This window comes from Patagioenas fasciata, chromosome 3 (genome assembly GCF_037038585.1).
Source record: "Patagioenas fasciata isolate bPatFas1 chromosome 3, bPatFas1.hap1, whole genome shotgun sequence".
Classification (NCBI taxonomy): Eukaryota; Metazoa; Chordata; class Aves; order Columbiformes; family Columbidae; genus Patagioenas; species Patagioenas fasciata.
The window spans coordinates 85,464,861-85,486,784 of NC_092522.1; the positions used below are offsets into that span (position 1 = coordinate 85,464,861).

General features: G+C 40.8%; 1 protein-coding gene and 1 long non-coding RNA gene across 9 annotated transcripts in view; one reads left to right on the top strand and one right to left on the bottom strand.

Moving 5' to 3' along the window:
- Positions 1 to 13,761: 13,761 nt before the first annotated feature.
- Positions 13,762 to 17,346, bottom strand: LOC139827610 (uncharacterized). Its single transcript, XR_011738444.1, has 3 exons — positions 16,835 to 17,346; positions 15,895 to 15,975; positions 13,762 to 15,439 (listed from the first exon to the last, which is right to left on the bottom strand). It is a non-coding gene; the product is annotated as an uncharacterized lncRNA (long non-coding RNA).
- Positions 17,347 to 18,580: 1,234 nt separating this feature from the next.
- Positions 18,581 to 21,924, top strand: part of EPHA7 (EPH receptor A7) — a 163,412-nt gene continuing 160,068 nt past the window's right edge. For 7 of the 8 annotated variants that reach the window (XM_065836015.2, XM_065836020.2, XM_065836016.2 and 4 more), the window contains exon 1: positions 19,783 to 20,096. In XM_065836015.2, coding sequence (XP_065692087.1) covers positions 20,000 to 20,096 — 97 coding nt within the window. In that variant the 5' untranslated portion in view covers positions 19,783 to 19,999. Of the gene's footprint in view, positions 18,715 to 19,782; positions 20,097 to 21,924 lie in introns of those variants that run through there. The other variant, XM_065836021.2, reaches the window with a different exon arrangement.

Consider the following 21,924-nt stretch of genomic DNA (forward strand, 5'->3'; position numbering starts at 1 on the left):
CCTTGAAAACATCTTGTGAAGACAGACCTCTAAAAGATCTATCATACTCAACTTTTATTGTCCCATCTCTATTTTCATTTGTGTCTTTTTAAAACAGGAAAATAAGAATTATCACACTGATTAATTCAAAATTCACCAGCAGAGGTAGTACTATGTTCCCTACCATGAGAGAATGAGGCTACTAGTAGACTAGTCCTGTCCACACAGCGTAACACTTAGCCTGAATTTCCTGTGGGTCTTATTTGGTGTATCTATCTGAGAACAAACAGTAAAAAAGGACTTTTTTTTCTTTTTTTTGGGGGGAGGGGGGTGTTGGGTTATTATTTGTTGTTTGGAGCTGTTCTGGTTTTGACTGGGACAGAGTTAATTTTCTTCGTAGTAGCTAGCATGGGGCTGTGTTTTGGATTTGTGCTGGAAACAGTGTTGATAACACAGGGATGTTTTAGTTACTGATGAGCAGTGCATACACAGAGTCAAAGCCTTTTCTGCTCCCCACAGCACAACAGCAGTGAGTAGGCTGAAGGTGCACAAGGAGTTGTGAGGAGACACAGCTGGGACAGCTGACCCCAAGTGACCAAAGAGATACTCCACACCATATGATATCATGATCAGCATATAAAGCTGGGGGAAGAAGAAGGAGAGGGGGTGATGTTCAGAGTTCTGCTGTTTGTCTTCCCAAGGAATGGTTACAAGTGATGAAGCTTGGCTTTCCTGGAGAAGGTTGAACACCTGACTGCCTGTGGGAAGTAGTGAATGAATTTCTTGTTTTGCTTTGCTTGTGTGCATGGCTTTTGCTTTACTTATTATACTGCTTTTATCTTAACCCAGAAGTTTTCTCACTTCTACCCTTCTGATTCCTTCCCTTATCCCAACAGGGCAGGGTGAGCAAGTAGCTGTGTGGTTGCTGGCTGGGGTTAAAACACAACAGAAGTTTCTTGTTTTCTGTTTGTTTGTTTCCTTTTCTGGCTCGAAGAGCTTTAAATCATGTAAAGGCCTTATTGCACTGGCAATTTTTACCATATAAATCAAGGCTGTGTTAGCTTTCCTAAACCTTAACTGGTTGTTAGCAACTGGATTATGTTAACATACTTGATTTTCTGAGTCCATTCATTTCTTTCAAATGAAACCAATTACTCCAGTGGGTATTATTTGCTGTTCCTTGGTTCTGGACTATAGGTCTTTGAGGCATAGGCTTTCACTCATGATCATGCAGTGCTTTATCATGGAGGTCCTGCTCTACAATAATAATAATTGTTACAAATAGAAGTTAATGCTAGTATCTGGACTTGTTTATTATGGTACAGGATTAATGTTATTGGCATTGTGAGAACAACTTGCTATTACAATCAGACCCTGTGTGTTTTGTCCTTTACAAGCCTCAGAGAGCCAATGCCTTCCGTGGTGGGAAGGTCCCTCCATTTCTCCCCAACAGGCAGAGACAGATTTACAAAGCCAAGGCTACAAAGAAACGAGCTGAAATATCTCTCTTGAACTAAGCAGCCCCAGGTTAAAGAACAGGTGTTTCCAGGAATTAGGAATTTAGGAATGGAGGAAGAGGTGAGCTCATTTCCATGAAGAGAGCTTGCCCCAGGCAGTCCTTTAACTCACTTTTGAAGGCTTTCTCAGGGACTAGCCATCTGTCTGTGGCTGACCTATACACTGAATAAGTCAGTCTGCCACAGAGCCATGACTGTAGATGATGAGGTCTTGCTTGTACAACCTGAAATGTACTGCTGCACCTGACTCCTCTGATTTTTTTTCCATAGGAAAAGTGACATTTTAGTTTCCAGATCACTTCAATGCCCAATAATAGAAAAGATCATAATAATTATATATGTTGCCAAAGACAGAGAAATCTAGTAAGCAACTCTTGTACATAGGATTATGTTGGTATGTTTATTATATAGCCTTACTTTATAGTATTGGGGATAATGTTAGATAATTTGTATGGTTAATTCAGTGACAGCACAATCAAATTTCAGGGACAAATTAATGCTTAGTTTATTCTAGAAGCACAAATATTTCCTTTAGGGCACTGGGTAGTGTTTTCCTCTTGCCCATTGTCCTAGAAGAATGTAAGTTTCTCAGTCACTTGGAGCTCTGTTTTTCTATGGCTTTTGTTTAAAGTATTGCCCATTGTGTAAATAATTAGCTATTCACTAGGCCACCGAGAGAAATGAAAGTAAGTCTAGGACCTATTAGAAGAAGAGACACCCAAGCAGGGATTTGTATCACCCAGCTTTGCCATATTTCTGTAAAGAATAGATTTAGGTAATAATCTAAACTTCTGTTACCATCAGCAAAGAAAGATTCACAGATCAAACTAATTCTTAGATAGGTCTTAAGACTGATTTTGTGACCTGATATTGACTGTAGAAGGATCCTGGAAGATGTTTTAAACAAAATGACTACTGTTTAGCTATCTAAAACTAAGCAACACAAAACTTGCTCTTAAGTTTTAGCTTGTGCCTTGATGATAATTTCAGTGTTATACACAAACCAAGAAAGCCGTAAAGTGGGAGACTGGAGGAAGAGCAATGGATTGCCAGTATTCACAGGGTCTCTTTTTCTACTTCAGTTCAAAAAGATAATACATCAAAACCTAGGCCTCCCAGTTCCCAGAGAGGGCTTCAGTAGTAGGGTTACCAGAGCAAGTATTACCACTTGTGCTATAAGGATACTTTCTTTATTTTCTGTATGGTGCTCACACCAAAATATTTTGTGTCAGGAATGCTGAATGGGACTCTTATACTGTCTCTTTTTCTCCTCTTTTTTTTTTTTTTTTTTTATGCAAACTGGTAGCATTTTGGTGGTTTATACTCTTTCTTAGTTTTTGAACCATAGGAGATTTTAAAACCCTTTGATTTTGTTGTCTGTTTTCCATGAAAGAGCTTGAATTATTCCCTATGACTTCTTCCTTGGTCAGAAGACTGGTGGCATATCTGATAGATGGACTAAAATTCTGGATGGTGCTAATAGAAAGCACAATCTAAACACAAGTCAGTTTAATCATCCTCAGCAGACCATGCTTTGAGCCCTGCTTGGTGACCATTAGCTCAGCAATCCTAAATCTGGAATACCTTCTAAACTGTAGGCCTCCATCCTAATGTTCTCATGATCCTGCCATAATCCATCACAGCTAATTCTATTAATTTTCTCAATTTCATGCTGTATGTTTTACTCTTTCAGTAAGATTTGCAAGGGACAGTCTCTTATTTAAGGTTGAATGTACTCAAATATATTTTTTTATCATTGTATTCCACTTAGTTTATCTATTTGATGATATAGTCACATTACCATCAGTAGACAACAAGAAAACTGTTTTTCTCTGTCTTCTTCTTTGTCCTCCTTTTGTAAAACAGTTACACAGTGTTTTCTCTTTCGTGGCTGAGAACCCTGACCAGTGACATGGTTGAAGTTAAAACTAGTTGAAAAGGAGTGTGAGCTTTTGTTGGGATCTGGCTGGATCATTGCTTAGTGGAAGGCACAAGTGTTCCTACTTTTTCCACAAACACTTTACAAGGCAAGGAACTTTAAAGAGGAATGACAGCAAAAACTATTGGAAGATTAATGAGGATCCCTGCAGCCTGGTCTTTTATGGATCACCAGCTTTTCTTTCATCAGCTGTATTTACTCAGCAAGTAAATCTACTGCTAAAAAATATGAAAAGCTCTTCCACAGGCCTGCTTAAAGGTAAGAGACCCTAAACAAAAGAGTTAACAGCATTCTACCAACAAAGAAAGCCCTGAGGGCGGAGAGGGGGAAAAAACCTTTAGGGAAACCTTCATTTTGCCTGTCAATTAGTCATTTTGCTATTCACTGCCATGCAGCTCCTGAACTATCTTTTCTCAGAAACAGAAAGAAAGCAACACAGGGTGGTTAATCATATTACGGCATTGATCTTTTATTAAGCAATATGCTGAACCTCTTGGATAGTTATTAAAACTAAAATGCATTTATGGCATACAGCATGTATATCTAGCCTTTTGGATCAAAGTGTCTTCTGGCACTGTCACATACTAATAAGGGGAGTTGAGCCTAGCAAACTTCACATTTATCAGGGGAAACAAAATTGTGTGTATTATACATTTTTAATGACTTGTCTCAGTCTCAATGTTAACTTGTAATAAATTACATTTGTAACTTATGACAGCAAATACAATTTGTTATAATACAAAATAGTCCATGGAAATAGCATTCTATTGACAGAATTTTCTCATGCAATTTTGCTATATTCTTGATGACATAGCAGTGATTCACACCGTATTAAAAATGATCATTCAGAACAGACCACTCCTATTTCAAGCCAAAAGCTCTTTCCTGTGCTCGGTTCATCAGCAGTGAGGCTCCTCAACATGAAAAAAGCTCTCTAATCACTGAGGATCAAGACCAGCAGGTAAATTAAGCTCATACCCAAATTTTACCAGAAAGCTAATCCCTTTGCCACATCTTTACTAAGAAACTAAGCAGGGCCACGGCATGGCTTTAAACAGGGACCTGTGGTCATCTGCATTCCATCCACCCATAACTGCCAATGGGGACTCAGATGTGGGGCTGCTCGGATAGCCAGCGCCAGCTCAGGTGGGTGACAATGCAGTTGGGACTGGTTGCACGAGTCAGCAAGTCCACCCTCTTTTAGGACAGAGGACATGCAAACCACATTGTGCCGCTTGATTTCAGAAGTCAAGAATAGGCCATGAAACACTGTATTTATTAGCGTGGAAGTATCTTTTTTTTTGTTTGTTTTCTGCCATAGTTAAAAGCTATGTATATATTTGGTTATGTTGCCTCACTCTTGAAATCACCTCTATACTTACTTAGCCATTCTTTTTGCAGTATTTTCCACATAATGCTCAACATGAAATTAGAGTTGGTTAGGTTTATTTTTTTGAAACAAAAACTTATTTACAAATATTAATAAGCAGATAAACAGTTTCTACCTAAGGTAGAAACCTTTTTTCACTTCTGGAAAAAAAAAAAAAAACAACCTGATTTTATCTTCCTCTTTGAAAGAAAATAAAATCCCACCACCACAAAAACAATCACTTCAAATATAAAAATATTGTCATTTTTTCTTTCAACTTTTCCTACAAAAAATATGAGAAATCCAGAACTGTGGAATTTTCAGCACACACAAAAGCTTCATTTTTATGCACAACCATCAGTCTTAGGAGACAGAAAATCCTGCAGAGTACCAGGTTCCCTACAAACATACCACCATGAGATACAAAAGCTATGTTTGTGCTTAGGTCCCATGGTCTGTTACAGAGGTCCAGCTAGGATACTACCAGAAAATCAGACCATGTGAGATAATAAAACCATCAGAGTTTAGACCATAACATTTTCAGTTAGATTGCATGGCTGGTGAGACTCATGTAAAAGCTGTGTTGATGCAAAATTTTTTTGTTGTTCAAAATGTGCAACAGAAGGCACAACCAGAGATTTTGCTGTATTTTCTTCAAAGGTACATCAGAGCTTCTGTCTTCTCTAAACTGCCTCCAGCCTGCAGCGTACAACACTGTATCCACAGATACATACAAGCATGTATAAGGAAGAAGAGCAGCAAATCAAGCACAGACTGCTAGTTATGCATCAAAATCAGCTGAAACCAGACATTCTTGCTAGTTGGTATCATGCTTTCCTATCTTCCCAAGCCCTATAGGGCTGTTTTCATACCAAATTTTCTTCTAACTTCAGTCAAGAAATCTTTTAAAATATGCTCATTGATGCTCTCAGTTTGAGGCAGTGAGCCTGGGAAATAATACAGGTAAAGATTAAAACACAACTTAGCAGCTACTCATACAACCAGACTGCGGACAACACAATCAAATGTCGCCAACTGTGTTGAATCTCCAGGGTTTTGTAATTTTCTGTGTATGTCTATAAGAAAGAAGCAATTTCTCCATCAATATTTTGAGTGTGCTTAGTGTTTCCCCAAAGACTTACTGTCACAGATATGAAGTACTGGGCCAATCCTGACAACTCACATGCTACTACTGTGTAAAATACACCTCCAGTCACGTTAGGTTAATTAAAAAAAGAGTAATTCAAATGCAGAATATTCAAATGAACTCTACAGTGAAAGAATGAGGTAAATGACCTTTTTGATAACATTTGCATGTGAGTCATTAAGCAGCTGCAATGCTTAGGAGGAACATTGCTTAGTAATTCCTTTTCCACTGATGAAACTATTGGTTAACCAGAGTCTGCAAACATTTAAGTGTGTTTTGACTAATGAATCATGGACTGCTTTTGTTAAAGTTTGGATTGATCTATAATTTTCTGGCCAGAAGTGATGTCTGTGAACCTCAACCATGATATGAAGTTACTTGTATTAGTCAATACTATCAGTTAGTGGCTGGCCACCTAAGTTCCACAGTATTGATTCTAGTCCGTAATGAACACAGTTGAAATAACAGAATAAAGGGCAATATTCTTCTTTTTAGGAATACTTGCCTGTATTGAAATACGTATAGCTTTTGAAATCAGTGAGGATCTGCACAAATAACCTTTACATTTTTCACATATCACACCTTCCAGTCTCAGAAATCACCAACAATCGCAAGTTAGCATACATTAACCTGTGAAAGTTTATGAAAATTCACTGTTCGACCACTCTGTTTCTGGTTATCCCCCAAAACATAGATGAGACACATTGCATACTGCAGGGAGGCCTGTATTACAAGTTTAATTTTTACAGATATGCAGTAAGTTTATTAATAAAATATGACTGTTTAAATCCCTGGAAAAGAAGAGAATACATGCTAAAGATAATTACTTTACATATTTATTGGTCTGCTCACTTGACCCACTTCCCCTTATTACCATTTTATTTGCTTTTACCTCTTTAGATTTATTTTTTATATTCTCAGATGATAACATCATATTCTAGACAGTTTCTACTGCCTTCAGCATGACCAATGTTGCATGAAGACGAAATAAGAAAAAAATAACACAACATAATTACTCTCCACCTGCAGAGAAACTGAAATATTAAGTAACTTCTGAATAAAACAGAGAGGGTTTTTTTTCTATTTCTCCACAAAATCTTAAGCATCAACTGTCCAGATGAAACAAGCTATCAGCCTAGACTTCGGCGTTCACAAATGTTATTTCCTAAATAAAGAAAAACACAAGATCATACATTTTCTTCTTCATGTCTTCTGTCTTTTACAAAAACAACGGGATTGTAATTTTCAGCATAATAATAATGTCATCAATAATAATGCTAGTGTCTGTTTAATATCTTCCTTCTGTAAGCATTCTTCTCTTTTTTTACCACCTATTCAAATCTAGTTTCTTGGTAATTCAGCTTGAATTTTGGCTGTAGGGTTCCTATTTCTCGTCAGCCAGCCAAGCCTGGCATATGAGAGGAAGGGAGGGGTGTGTTTAGTGGAAGCAGGTGGCGTATCACTGCAGGCATATATTTCACAGGCCAGTCTCTTATTCAGGCACTGAAAGGACACCAGGTTCACTTGCAGTAGTTAGTAGGTTCATTTGCAGGTTGATTTGCTGGGTAGCAGGCAATGATCTCTAGTGTGAGCCTATTCCAAGGCTGCTACTACAAAAAGAACACAATTTTTCAGCAGTAGTGGATGAAAAAGTATCTTATTCTTCTCTTATGAAAGCATATCCAGGACAGCCAGATGAATATTGTGGCTTTTCTGGAACAGTGTCTTTGCCTGTTAATATACCAGGAATTTTTTAGATATATGATGTGCAGAAATCAGCATATGTCTATGCATTGGTCATTCAAGGCTGCCAGCTCTGGAGGTAACATGATCTTTGACAACCTGAAAGTCTGGCCCTCTGAAGCTGGATTCCCCCATTTGGTACTGGCAAACTTCACCCTGATTGCAGATTTCAGTTCAGTCCAAATCAATCTCTAGCTGTCTCATCAGTTTGAATGGCCTCAAAGTCTATGTATGTATTAGTAAATAAAACAGCACTAGGGAATCTTGGCAAACACTGGTTATTTGCACTGTTATAGCAGAATCTGGCCAGACTATGTAGCACTTTCCTAAACAATTCTGGGCATGGGCAGGTGCAATTCCTCATGGACAGGCTTCGTGTAGCTGCATGGTTTGGTAGTTCAGCCAGCTGAGGGGTGGGATAGAGAAACTCCTCTACCAGACAAACAGCGCCAGACAACAGTCAGACACAGCTTACCAAGGCAGACTTTGGACACTGTCACATCCCAGAGAACTGGGATCTCCTTATTGTGTTCTCCATATCATAGAATCACAGAATAGTTTGGGTTGGAAGGTACCTTTAAAGATCATCTAGTCCAACCCCCCTGCAAGTAATAGGGACATTTTAACTAGATCAGGCTGCTCAGAGCCCTGTCCAACTTGACCTTGAATGTTTCCAGGGATGAGGTATCTACCACCTCTCTGGGCAATCTGTTCCTGTACCTCACTACCCTCATCGTAAAAAATGTCATCCTTACATCTAGTCCAAATCTACCCTCTTTTAGTTTAAAACCACTACCCCTTGTCCTATCAAAGGATATATGTTGTGGGTAGTCCTGTCTCACAGGTAGGGAACAGTAGAAAAGAACTAGTGAATCACCTCTAACATCCTTCAGTAGAAAGTATGTACTAATGGGTCTCAAAACAAGCTTCTGATCTTCCTCAAAAGAAGTGTCCTTTTTTAAAGTTATACAAACAAACAAGTCATCCCAAACATCTCACTTCCAGTCCCTTTGCAGTTGTCCTACTGAAAAAGGTAAAATGGATTTTCTAAAAGTTTTATGTGATCCCACAGTGAACAGTATGAACACCAAATTTCATCCCAGACTTAATTTTTATAGCCCATTTATAAATCTTTGAAATATAGGTTTGTAATGGAAATACTGACAGACCCTTAGCAATAGTGCTGCTATAATAAGATTTGTCATTTATGATTAATCGAGGACCATCTTAAAACATCTTTTCTAAAGGCATCTTCTTTCCATCTGCTTTATTTCCATAGAGCTATATCACAAAAATAAGTTCCCCAATTTTGTCAAGTGCCAGAAACATTCTGTTTATTTGCTGTTAATTATAATCAAAGTTTCTTACATGTAATAATGTGCTGTGTGTCACTTCAATCAAACTGATTTTATTGAAAGCCTACAAAAGCAGGGTCTAGAAATCTACAGTATTTTTAATAATGTATTTCAAATTGCTCAATTGTTTTTAAATCTGTGAAATATAAATGGGTTTAAAATAGATGTGTACTTAATTGCGATTGAACTAAGAACACAAAACAAAAAAAGAACGGTTAGCTGAAGACTATTTAAAAAAAAATGTTTCATTCTAAATGGTTCACTTAGTGCATTAATACAATTTTGTGAATGCAGTTCGTTTACCCTAGTGTAATTGAATTTGCTTGTTAATCTGTTTCCAAAAGGTGTTTAGAGATACAGCTATACAAGCAAATGGAATCCTACAAAAATGAATATTGATGAAGATCCAGATTTCCTTATTCCCAAAGGAATGTTAAAATTTTGCTCTAAATCTTTAAAAAGATTTTTTATCTTGCTTCTTGCGTATATTAGTGATGTGGGCTGCTTATTAATCAATGTTTAACAATGTAATTACAGCTGGTTTTAGTCTTACCAGATAACACAGATTAATAAATGACCTGCAACTAGTGAAGTGTGTAGAAAGGGTAATGAATTCCTTCCATCAGCACGTTAATTTATTAGTAATAAACAAAGAGTATGATGAATTAGAAGAATTTGTAGAGATTCTGAATATTGCAATGAAATTTCCAGATGAAAGCATTTAATCATGCAGTTTTCATTCATTTATTTCACTTTGCATGCTATATTGTGCTGGGATTTGCTTTTCTGAGCTGCATTAAGCAGTCCATTGAAATCTAGTTTTGCAGAGTTTTATATCAGTTTAAATTGATTCAGCTCATAGTGTTACACACCAGTTTTACCTGCCACTGAAGGTGATGCAACTTTGATGTGAGCTAATTAAATTCTTTCCATATAGCAAAACAACTTAACACAGCTCAGCAAAGCACTGCCAAATTACTCCTGTCTCTACAGTGTCCACAACTGCAGAATTCCTTTGGAGAACGATATGAAGTTGCAGATAGAAAGAAGCAGCTATAGAAGTAGCCTGATTAATATGACCTAACTGTCAGCTAAGTGGGGTTATCACAAATATCTGCATGCTAGAGAGACACAACAGTTAAAACCATAAGCAAATGTCATTTTTAAACAATCTTGTTATTTTAGCCTCCTTGTGAACTCTTCCGGCTTTCCATCATTTGGATACAGATACCTTTGAAATCAAAGTTACACCTTTCTGAGAATTCACTAAGTCCATATGAACAGCAAAACTGAGGGTGAGAAAAGAAGATAAGGCATAGATAATACAAGCTGTACTCTTCATCTTCCCTTACTCCTTTCGTTTCTCCTGCACAGTCTTGAAATAGAGACAGAACAGTGAGCAAGTGGAGTCATGTAGACCGGCCATGCCTTTGGGCGAGAGAGGGTATTTCACAGTGACAGTTGGTACAATATCTCAATGAGGATGTGCAGAAGAAGACAGTTCTAACATCTGAAATCCCACTGTGGGTTACTGTCTCGACTGCATGGCAGATATCCTCAGCAATAAGCCCTGGTCTCCTAACAAAACTAGCCTGGTGGCTACGTGGAGAAAAGGTGGAGAGTTCTCCATTCCCACAAAAACCTACAGAATTCTTATTTAAAACAAACAAACAAACAAACAAACAAAAACAAACACAACCAGCCAAAACCCCTCTAATATTACCCAGATACTCGATATTATATGTTTTCATATATATATATACAAACACAATTTGAAATATTTAAATGGTACAGCTCATCTCAAGGTAGAAATCTTAGCAGGTGCATAAAGACGCTAACTCTAGGGGCTCATATCAGGTCAGGCTGAGGCTCACAGAACTTGGTTATCAGAAGGATGTGCAGAGGACTGTTAGAAGAGCTCAGAATCTACCATGCTTTGCCCAGCATCCAGCCTTACTACCTGTGTGCATCTGAATCCCACACTGACTTCTATGAGAACTGCATAGATAGAAGAACTGAAGCAGTGATTCTCAAAGTGACATGGTGACAGGAGCATATCCAGGGGGAATCTGAGGGCACGTATAAAGGGAATTTGTAAGCAGAAATCACTGGGACTGTACAAGCCATGCCTAAAAATATGCATAAACTTCAGTAGGTTAGAATATGCTGCAATTAATTATGTAACTGGCATGAATTCTTGTCAACAAGCCCCAACTAGCATAATGTTGTTGCAATTATGTCATTTCACAGGAGATAACGGACTGGCCCTCTGTACACAGTATTGCGTGCATGAAACTATATTATCTCTACATTCCATTTATCTACAACTACTGAATTTATGAGGAAATTATGTATGTAGACACATACATATGCATATTTGACAAATAAATGTACTGAAAAGTCTCAGTCTGAACAGATACAGTACAGTACTTGTTTTGAAGGAAAAGTATCTTAAATTAATCTAGTGAATCCAAATTCATATGAAGCTCTTGCCAGCTGACAGCAGTTACTCACAGGTACAGTAGAGGCAGTGTAGACTTATAACTATGTACTGATTTCAGCTGGAAGGAATGTGACAAACTGTTATTTTGCTGAGCCTGATTAAGCACCTAAAATCTAGCTTAATTATGCTACAGCTGGTTATATGCAAGGCACATTTTATGGCAGGACAAAGAGGCTGGAATAGCATTAAAGCCCTACAATCAATGTTTCTGTCTGAGAGAGGAAAGCCTTTGTGCAGGCATGCTGGAAGGCAGCTTTTAAAGCACTGCACTGCAAATCATGGCAAGGGGCAAAGCTAGGGGAAGGAAGGATGGGATGGGACAGGGCAGCAGACGGCACAGACTGAAACTGGTCCTGCAGTGCACCAGGCAGCCTTAGGAGTGCGTCATAATTTTACAGGCCTCCAGAGCACTTTCGGGTACACTGAAGACATTTTCAGCTTACCAAATCAGAATGACACAAAGGTGAGTTAATGCTTTCTCAGCCTGCCATGTCCCTTGACCATAAATTTTAATAGGTGGGGGGGTTTGGTGGTTTTGTTGTTGTTGTTTTGGTTTGGGTTTGTTGTGGGGTTTTTTGGTGGCTTTTTTTTTTTTTTCTTTGGGTAGCAACATTCATTGAGAACTCTGTGCCCATTTGGGGGAAAAACAAACTCCCACTACCCATATGGGATGATTAAGAAGATACATGTTAACACTGAAGAAGGAAAAAAATTGTGTGGAGTTTTTCTCCTAGAATTCAGGAAGCTAATTTCTGCTGAAATGTCCTTGGCAGATGCCCTGGTGTTGGGCACTTTTCTTTTTTCTTTCTTAACACTGGAAGTTCAATTAGGTAAGTTGATTTCTTACTATTGGGCTTACTACTGTAATACAGCAATTATAGAAATTTCCCTGGTAGCTTCTGGACTAATAAAAGATGTAGAAAAAAATACAAAATCTTATTACCTCATGGACAGCATAAATCTGTTTTTTTTTTTTCTAAGTTTGAGTCTGCCAGCTGTACTAATTAATTTCCCTTCATGTAGTGTTACTTGAATATTTGCTTATGTTTAAAAATGTGATGAAGAACAATATTTAAAAGCAAAGGGACATAGTTAATTCATGTATTACAGTTGCCTTTCATTTTAATGTTTTGGATAGTATTACTAAAAAGGAAAAAATAGAAGTTCAAATAAAATGATACAAGATAGTCAATTGAGTCTCCTAAAAGATGTCTGGATATGAGATGGAAAACAAAGTGCATTAACAAATAAATGGTTGATTTCATCATAAAACCAGGCAAATTATAGGGTACTCCAAGATATGTACTATGAGTAGCACAGTTTAATATATTTATTACCTATTGTAGAAGTTGTAGACAGTTATGTGACAAAAGGTTACTCAGGTTAGCCAGCATTAAGGAAGGTTATGCAGTGGATTAGAAACCCTACCTCTAAGCAACTGGGTAACACAATGACAGATGAATTACTGTAGATAGCTGCCATGTTATTCACTAGAAAGAAGAAAAAAAAAAAAAGTATTCAATCACATTGAGGGGCTTTAAATTTATTGCAACCATTTAAGGGATAGACCTAGACATCACTGGCAACACTATAGCTCAGTGACAACTGCTTATTGTGCCATCATTGGAAAAAGAAACTAAACCAAATAAAACCAAACAAAACAAGCTCAACAAAACAAAAACAAAACCAATGTAAAAACCCAAGAACACCACTGAAACAAACAAACAAAAAAACCACCCAGCAAAACAAACAAATACCAGCCAACCAACCAAAAAACAAGAACAACAAAATGAATCAACAAACAAAAAAACACACCAACAAAAATCATGTACGAAAAAAAGCACTCCCCACCATGTCAGTTAACTCTCCTTATTGCTTACAGTTCAAATTACCTCCTCAAGAAAAACATGTACAAAAGAACAAATAAAGGATTTATTGAAATGAAGTGTTTTCCATCTGAAGGAGCTTTAAAGATACTTAGTGTTTACCTAAGAGTGTCACTCTCATTCAGCTAGAGTAGCACCTAACTCTCACCTAGATCGATGGAACTGCTTACCAGAGGAAAGCATTATCTGAACAGAGGCTTTAGACATGAGACAACTAAGAAATTAGTTGATAAATGTACATGAAATAATAATAATAATAATAATAATAATAATAATAATAATAATAATAATAATAATAATAATAATAATAGAAATAAAGAAAGAACCCAGTCAGTGGTGACTAGGTGAAATTATCCATTTTGTGGTGCACTTTATTGTGGGGACACAGAGAGCTAATCTGGTTGCATGAGGGACAGGAGGGGTCCAGAGGCAGTGTTGCAATATTGTGGTTTATTTCTCAGTCTGCATTTACTGATCCAGGCAGGTGTTAGCTTGCCCTTTAGGGTCAAATATAGCAAAACCTTTCTTCTTCATTATACAGTCATGTAGCTTAATTTTACAGAGGATTTCCATCATCCCTGCATTTGTGTTACAATATTATTACTCTAGATAAACCAGAGTTGACTGTATAAAAACAGTTGGTTAGGTACTTCTATTAACCTTTGTCACACTACAGTAAATACCAAAGAAATCACATCCTGAAACTACAGTTGGCAAATTGAAGCCAAAAGTAAATGTGTTCTGCATACATCATTACTTACCCACAAAACTCCCTATCACATGAACTTCCACATTTGAAGGAAATAAAATAAAATATGTAAGGTATTGTGATTTAACATATCTGCTAAGCACCGGCTATCTCAGTATATATATAAGAAAAAAAATCTACCCTAAATTGATATGTGTATCAATTCTTAGGAATCTGTTTTACCTGCAGTGGATGATGAGAGATCACTTTTGAGAGGAGATATATCTACAGAAGTGGTAGTATACGCATATAGCAGCTTGACAGAGTATAAGAATATGTGAGAGATGGCAAAGAGGAAAATCTGCAGAGGGTTGTACTCCTGAGGAATACAATTCTTAAATTATTCTGCTTCAAGGAACACTTTCTCCCATGCACACTGGCAGCTTTCCTGTCAGTAGTGATGCTCCACATCACTACACTTCCTGGATCTAGAGGTGAAAGCACTGGAACTCCTGCCATTGCAATCTGTAGTTTCTCTTTCAAAACTAAAAAAGGGTTATTGCATCTGTTCTTTTATCCTTCCCCCTCCTACCTCCTAACACAGAAGGGAGATTGAGAGATTTTTTTTTTTTTCCTCTTCCATGCTCTTTCACGGAACCATAAGGAAACTGAGAGATAGAGTCTGACTGTAAGAGAAGGTAATATATGGAAACAGGAAATCTACTGGGCCTGATTTTTCACCTCAGCTGGGCTGAAAGAAGAATCTGAGACTGTCACAGATGGAAGTGATCAGATGTCACTTGTACTCAAGGAGAACAGGAAGATACCAGCCTCACTGGAGCATATTGCTAGAGTTTATCTACTACTTACAACTAATTAACAAAATATGAATTAGTTACCCTTACGATCAGGCTCTTCTGTGCGCAACTTTCAGTATGACAAACAATGTAGAAAAATTGAAACTTATAGGGTATTGAAGTAAAAAATGTGCTTATGTTACTTCTTGATGCACCTGGGCAGAAAGACATTCATAAATAAGCCATAGAAATTATCTCCTTTCTGAATATCCCCACATGTCCTTGCAGGATGATGGAACCGGCTTGCTCTGCTCGGGCTTCCCAGGGGAAGGTCTGCAGCACAATAAGATGTAGTAACAGACTCTGAGGAGTGATCAACACAGAGGTAGTATATTCTCCAGTGGCTCTTACTCCTCAGTAAAACAGTTTTCAAATTCAGATTTATCAGGAGAAGCAGTCTTACAGGACCCAGATGCAGCATTTTTTTGGACCTCGTGGAACTCTTTGATGCTGTTCCTTGGGAAAGGCAGAGGCATTTCATGTTCACTTATGTATTTAATGTGAATTTGTGGTGTTCTATAGAATATATTTAATTTCCATTACATAGCAAGATGGTACACCATCTCATCTCTATTTCTGGACAGTGTTTTTCAAGCGTATTGAAGATGCATAGATTTGAAAAACAGAAGTTAAATAGCTATTTAGCACCTTAGACCCCCTGAGAGAAAATTTGCAATGAATTGTTATGACCATTCTGATGCATGTGAAGACTTCAAAGTGTGAAGCTTTATAACACCATTTTTGATTTGCGCTAAAATAGTTTAAAAAAAAAATTCAGCAATAGAAAGGATTTTTCATATGAGCATGCTTTTCAAACAAGTCAGTCCAAATTCTCTACAATTACTGTATGAACCAGTAATATTAAATTAATATATTCCCTTCTTTACTATAATAGAGCTACTTTGACTTACAAATCCACCAGAAGATCTGAAATTGACACCGAACGGAACAGTCATCTCTGATCTGGGTTTGGAATGTACGTGCCATTACATCTGGAAGATTAAATGCAAAATGTCATATAATGATTTATTATACACATATTACTTAAAAGTCAAATGCCATGAAGCCACTGCATTTTTATAGTAAAAATTCTACCAAAAAATGACAAAACTTTTACAAACATGTGTACGTATTTCATAGAAAATCTAGTACACAAGTAAAGGGATTCCTTAGATTATGATCATAAATGACCCAGTTGAGAGTTTAAAAAAAATATATCTTCTTGTATTACTGAAGCTTAGTGTCTATTTTTACTTCTGTAAAACGTATTTCACATGTTTTTGGTCAAAACCAGTTTTAAGGGTCATTCTTGTGTGGACAGAACCCAGACTCAATATCATTTTCATTAACTATGTCTGAGGCTAAACTTCAACAATTTTTTGAAGCTATTGAAATTTCGCTTCATCCCTGCACAGGAAAGAATATTGGAATCCTTCAAAAACGGATTTGTGAAAACAGAATTTCATAACTACTTTCAAACCAAGCTCATTTCCTTACATATGCTTGTATAGCCTTAGAATTCATCCCATATTTCTTGTATCACAATTTCATATTGATTTATGTGGTGAAGATAGAGTTAGCCAATTTTACAGAGAAAATTCTTTAAATATTTCTCCAAAGTCTGCTTAGACCATTGCAATTCAGTATAGGGAAGCTCGGCTAGTATCACGCTGATATCAGTAAAAGAGAAGCCAGGTAACAACAAGAAAGCCATTCTCACTACACACAAGCTTAAATAAATGCAGAATCTGGCCTACAGATTCGAGTAAGAAAAAAAGACAAAACAGAATAAAGCAAAAAAGCAACCTTAGTCTCTTTGATTACATTGTTCTGTTACAGTTAACCACTTACTTTGGTGATGTCTAAACTGTGGTACATTCAGTTGAATGATGTTCCCAGTTTGTTTTCCTTTTAATTGTTTTGTTGTTGTTGTTTTGTTTGTTTGGTTGGTTGGTTTTTGTGTTTTTTGTGTTTTTTTTTTTTCTTCTCTCAGGGAATGTGATACCAAATCTGAAAGTTGTGGTCCATTTAGCTTGAAGATTGTAGTTCAGTTATAATATTTCTCTTTTCTGTTTTTGTTCACAGAGGATCCAACTCTCAGCTGGATGAGACGCAATACAGGCTGTGCATCCTACAGAATACAAGTATTAGAGAACACCACAAGGAAGCAGAGGAAGAGGAAAAAAAACAGATTTGCTAAAAAAGCAATTACCTATAATATGTTATCTTTAGCTCATTTTAGGAATATCACGAAGACAAGGTATTTAAAATTAGTTAATTAGGAAGATAAATACACACCCTTTATTCTTAATTTCTTATTTCTTTATACACTCAGTCATGTGCACATCTATACTTTCTGGGGTGAATACATTCACATAATTTTAAGTATCCTTATATGTGTACAGATCATATACAGATATTATACACATACAATATTTGCTTGTATAATATAGTACAATATAGCCTGTATAAATGCAGGTGATGAAGAAAATAAGTGTCTGGCCCAACACTATATAACCATTTGAGCATTTCTGTTCTCAACCTGTTCATTTAGTAAGTTCCTGTGTTTTTATGAACATAGTTGTTCAAAGTCTCAATACAAATAACTTTATTAATACATTCTGCAGGTTAAATTTTTGGGGTGGGTTAATGATGTTGCAGTGAAATGCCTGCACTTTATGCTAGGAAATCAGAGAGGACTAAGTGTGTTAAGGACTTCCTACATCTGCTTTACTCACTGCTACAACGTATGCCACATTAAAACTAACTTTATTTATGAAAATTTGCAAACAAGTTACACAATACCTCCATGTCAGTATTCAAAACAAAATAGTGTTTTTAAAAGAAGACAAGCAAACTCACTGTTCGGTTCAGCTCCCCTCTCTGACAGCACATATGAGGATGAGAATGAGAGATGAGAGAGGACAAGAGAATCAAGAGCGTGTACTTTGCCTACACTAATCACAGTATCCAGAGTATCAAAAGAGCATTCTGAATGAAACGCAAAAACTGTCATGTTGTAAGACATGAGTATTAATTATTCAGCAAGTGAAACGAACGCAGTGCATCTTTGAGGCTATCTCCACACCATTCTCAGATGAAACAAGGAGACCACAGCGAAAATGCTCAAAGCCCGGAGTATGGTGGCTGTTTATCCGACAGTGTTGAGAATATTATTAATAATATGAATTCAAATTTTGCCGTATCTACCTAAAGTTCCCATAAACAACCCTCCCTCGCGCCCAAATTAAATTTCCATTTATGGCATGACATTTTCTGTATCGGAGTCCCCATTTGCGCAAGGATTGTTTAGGATTCTCGCAAAATCTTGCCAGCGAATTGCAAATACATCCCCCGCGCTTCGCTGCCTTAGCCTGCGTCCGGGAAAACAATCACTTATTCCGTTTACATCGCATTTCTATTCTCCGAAAGGACACCGCGATGCACTTTTAATAGAGCTGTACAAAACCCGCTCCGAGCCGCGCAGCATCAGCCCCGGGAAGGTGCCCAGGGCAGAGTTAGAGGCAGGGGCCAGGCAGGGGCTCCGCAGGGGGCGCGGAGCGTGGAGCGCAGCCGGGGCCACCGCCTCCTGCCGCGGGCCCTGCGCGGTCCCGGTCCCGGCCCCGGCCCCTGTCCCGCCGCGGCCGGGGAGAGGAGCGGTCCCACCGAGTCCGGCGGAGACACGGTGCCCGTCGCACCGGGCTCCGCTCCGCAGCCTCCGTCAGGGAACGGTAAGTTTTTGTGTCGTTCTGTTGTTTTCACTCGTTGAAGGAGTAAGGCTGGGTTTGGGCAAGGGAAAACGGAGGGGTGGGGGCATAATGGGTAATGGGTCCCCAGGAAAAGCGCTGCTGGGCCCGCCCGTAGGGTGAGCGCTGACAAAAGGGATTTGGCAAGTTCGTCTCTCCCTGGGGTTTTGCTTTTTTTTCCCCTCGCCCTTCTATTTAAATTGTCTCATTGTTAGCTGATTACCCTCGCTTCAGGTTACACACGACGGGGGGGCTGGGGGAGCAATCGCTTCTTACCCCCCCAAATACGACCTAAATTGTCATTACCCTGTTCTTCGCATCTGGGGAAAATCGGAGACGGGGGACAGAGAACCCAAATGAAACAAAGGGAAGGGAGCCCAAGTGATGTCAGCCCTGAGGAACTTCACTTTTGGCAGAGGAGTGTCCCGGGGCACCATCCCGCAGCTCGTCACGAAGTTTCCCCTTTCGGTGGCAGCAGCCCCGGTGCGTGCTCGGCTGGGCCACGGCCGGGCACGGCACCGGAGGCAGAGCCGGGACCCGCCGGTGGCGGGTTGGGCTGGGCCCCAGCCAGGATCCCCTCGCTCTCTACCCCAGCGGGGCGGCACGGGGCGAGAGCACCAAGCGCCGGCCGCCCCACTCGCTAAGAGAACAAGCCAGCCGGTCAGCCACCTCCAGGCGTGTGGGGCAGCCCTCGTGTGCCGGACGGGCCCAGTGTCCCCGTCCCGGCTCGCCTCGGCTCGGCTCTGCTTGGCTCGGCGCTGCGCGGCCCCTCGGTCCCGCCGCCGTCGCCCCGCTCACAGCCAGCGGCTCCCCAGCACCGGCGGCAAGCCGACACCCCCCGCACGCTCATTGGGCGGCACCGCCGACCCCGCCCTCCCAGCCGGGACGACTCAGGAGCCGACTCGGCCCGCCGGGCGCTGAGGGTCGCTGCTGTTTGGCCGACGGCGGCCGTCAGTCAGGTTGAGGGACGGGCTGCCGTGCCGCTGCGGTCCCGCCCCCTCGCCCTATTTGATATTACCGGAGTGCGGTGCGGGCGGCCGGGCTGCAGTCGGGGCTGGCGAGCGGCCGGCCTGGTGCGGGAGCCGGGTAGCGGCGCGGAGGAGGGGGTGGAGGAGAAGGAGGAGGAGAAAGACAGCCGGGAGGGAGGGAGCGCCGGGCCAGAGACGAGCAGAGCAAATTCTCCACCGTCCTCTAGCACCCACCAAGCGGCGGCAGCGGCAGTGTCTAGAAATATATAGCTAGAAATATAAAATCACCCCGCTCCTGCACCATGGTTTTCCAAAGTAGGCTCCCTTCTTGGATTATTTTGTGCTCCATCTGGCTGTTCCGCTTTGCACACACGGGGGAAGCACAGGCTGCAAAAGAAGGTAAGGTGATGCGGAAAACAAAAGTTTGGGCTTATTTATTGCTTTTGCACACGAACTCTGTGTGGTGGCTTAGCTGAGGACCTGCCTGCCACTGAGAGCTCCTTGTCAGACCCCCTTAAAAGAAAAGACATTTTTTTAGTTGAGATGGGAGGGAGGAAAGAGCAAGGCATTCACTGAGGGTGTGCGTGTGTATGTGTGAGAGACCGGGACAACTGCCTTTGCTCTCAGAAATCAGGTTTGCGAGGTATTTGCACGTGATGAAAAGGCATGGAGCTGGGGAGACAGCCCCCGGCCGAGGATCCGTGCAGGGGAGCCTCGCTCTCCTGTGGCAGCCTTAACCCTCCTGACGAGGTGCGGGGAGGGGGTGTTACCTCGCTGCTCCCCGGGCGGGGGCTGTAGGGGCTGAGGACTGAGTTTTAGGGCTCGGGACGTTTCGTGGGAGTCACGGCATGGCGTGGGGCTGAGGCTGCGGGGCAGCTCCTCACCACTGCCTTCCGGGGGCCTGCGGCGCTCCGGTCCCGCAGGGTCGTGCACAGGCGGTGGGAAGGAGCATCGGGGTTTAGATTTGCACCTCCTAGACACCTAGGCTCGGCATGCATTTAGAGGGTACATACATCTTGGCGTCGTGTCTCTGCAACGTGTGTGCTCTCTCTCGGCATGGCTGGAGAGAGGGAGAGGTTTAGGGATGAATGTTTTACGCGATCTGCGTATCACAACGAGGCTTTCCGGCTCCCATCAATCCAACACTGGTATCTGTGTAAGGCGAACCCTGGACATTTGTTTCCCCCACGCACAGAGAGAAAACAAGCAGTTTTCTATCAGAGACTGATGGAGGTGTATAAAATCAATTCACAAAGTCCATTTGGGAATCTCTTTTCTCACGCTGAGAAAATCTGAAATGATTTAAAGGAGCGCCCTGCTCGCATTTGACAGCCAAAGGCAAAGGTCCGTCTCCATCTTCGGGGCGGGGGGGACAACGACAGGGAAGGGGGACTCGAGATCTGTTTCGGTGTCTCCGCATATGTATGCGTTTGGGGGCTTTACCCCCTCAGCCGAATACATCAATATTTTTCATCAAACCGTTGGCATGCAGTAAAATACCATTTAGAGCTTGTGACTGGAGCTTAAAAAAATCCTTCAATTAAAATGTCTTCTGCCATTAAGAGAAGAAGGCGATGGCGAGGTTAGAGGAGAGAGCCTTTCTGTAGCAGAATTTCGAAAGTTTATCTGGAAAGGCTGTAAAGCACAGAGACCCCCACACGGGGAGTTCTAACGCGTGGCCGTGGACTGGGGAGCAGGGAAGGGCCGGACAGGCAGGGAGGGTGCGGGCTGCATGCCCCGCTCTGCCCCCCAGATTGCGATGCGATCGGGGCTGCGCCGGTTCGTCCCGGCGGTCGTCTGCCTCGTGTTTGTGTGTGTAATGCGTGTACGGATGTGTATATACAGGCAACTATACATATAAGTGTATACGTGTTTGTGTATGTTTGGAGAAAATCAACCTAGCCAAAGGAGGGTCAGGAGGGGGCGAGCGGCAGACAGGGATTGATAGCGGCTACCTGCTACAAGCGCAGAGAACTCCCGCGGAAGAACGAACGAGGGAGGAAAAAAAAAAAAGTAACTTTTCAGCTTCACCTCCGGCCTCGCCGAAGGGCGCGTGGCAGCAGCAGCCCCTCGCAGTTTCCTACCGTTCCCTGCTGGGTGCGGAAGAGGGTTTGGGGGGATGAGAGGCCGAAAAGTTTTCCGAGTTCCCGTTCTGTAGCTAAATAAAAGCCGCGGTGAGATGCTGGAGAAGAGCGGGGCAGGGTCCGCCTGGCTCTCCAAGAAGAGG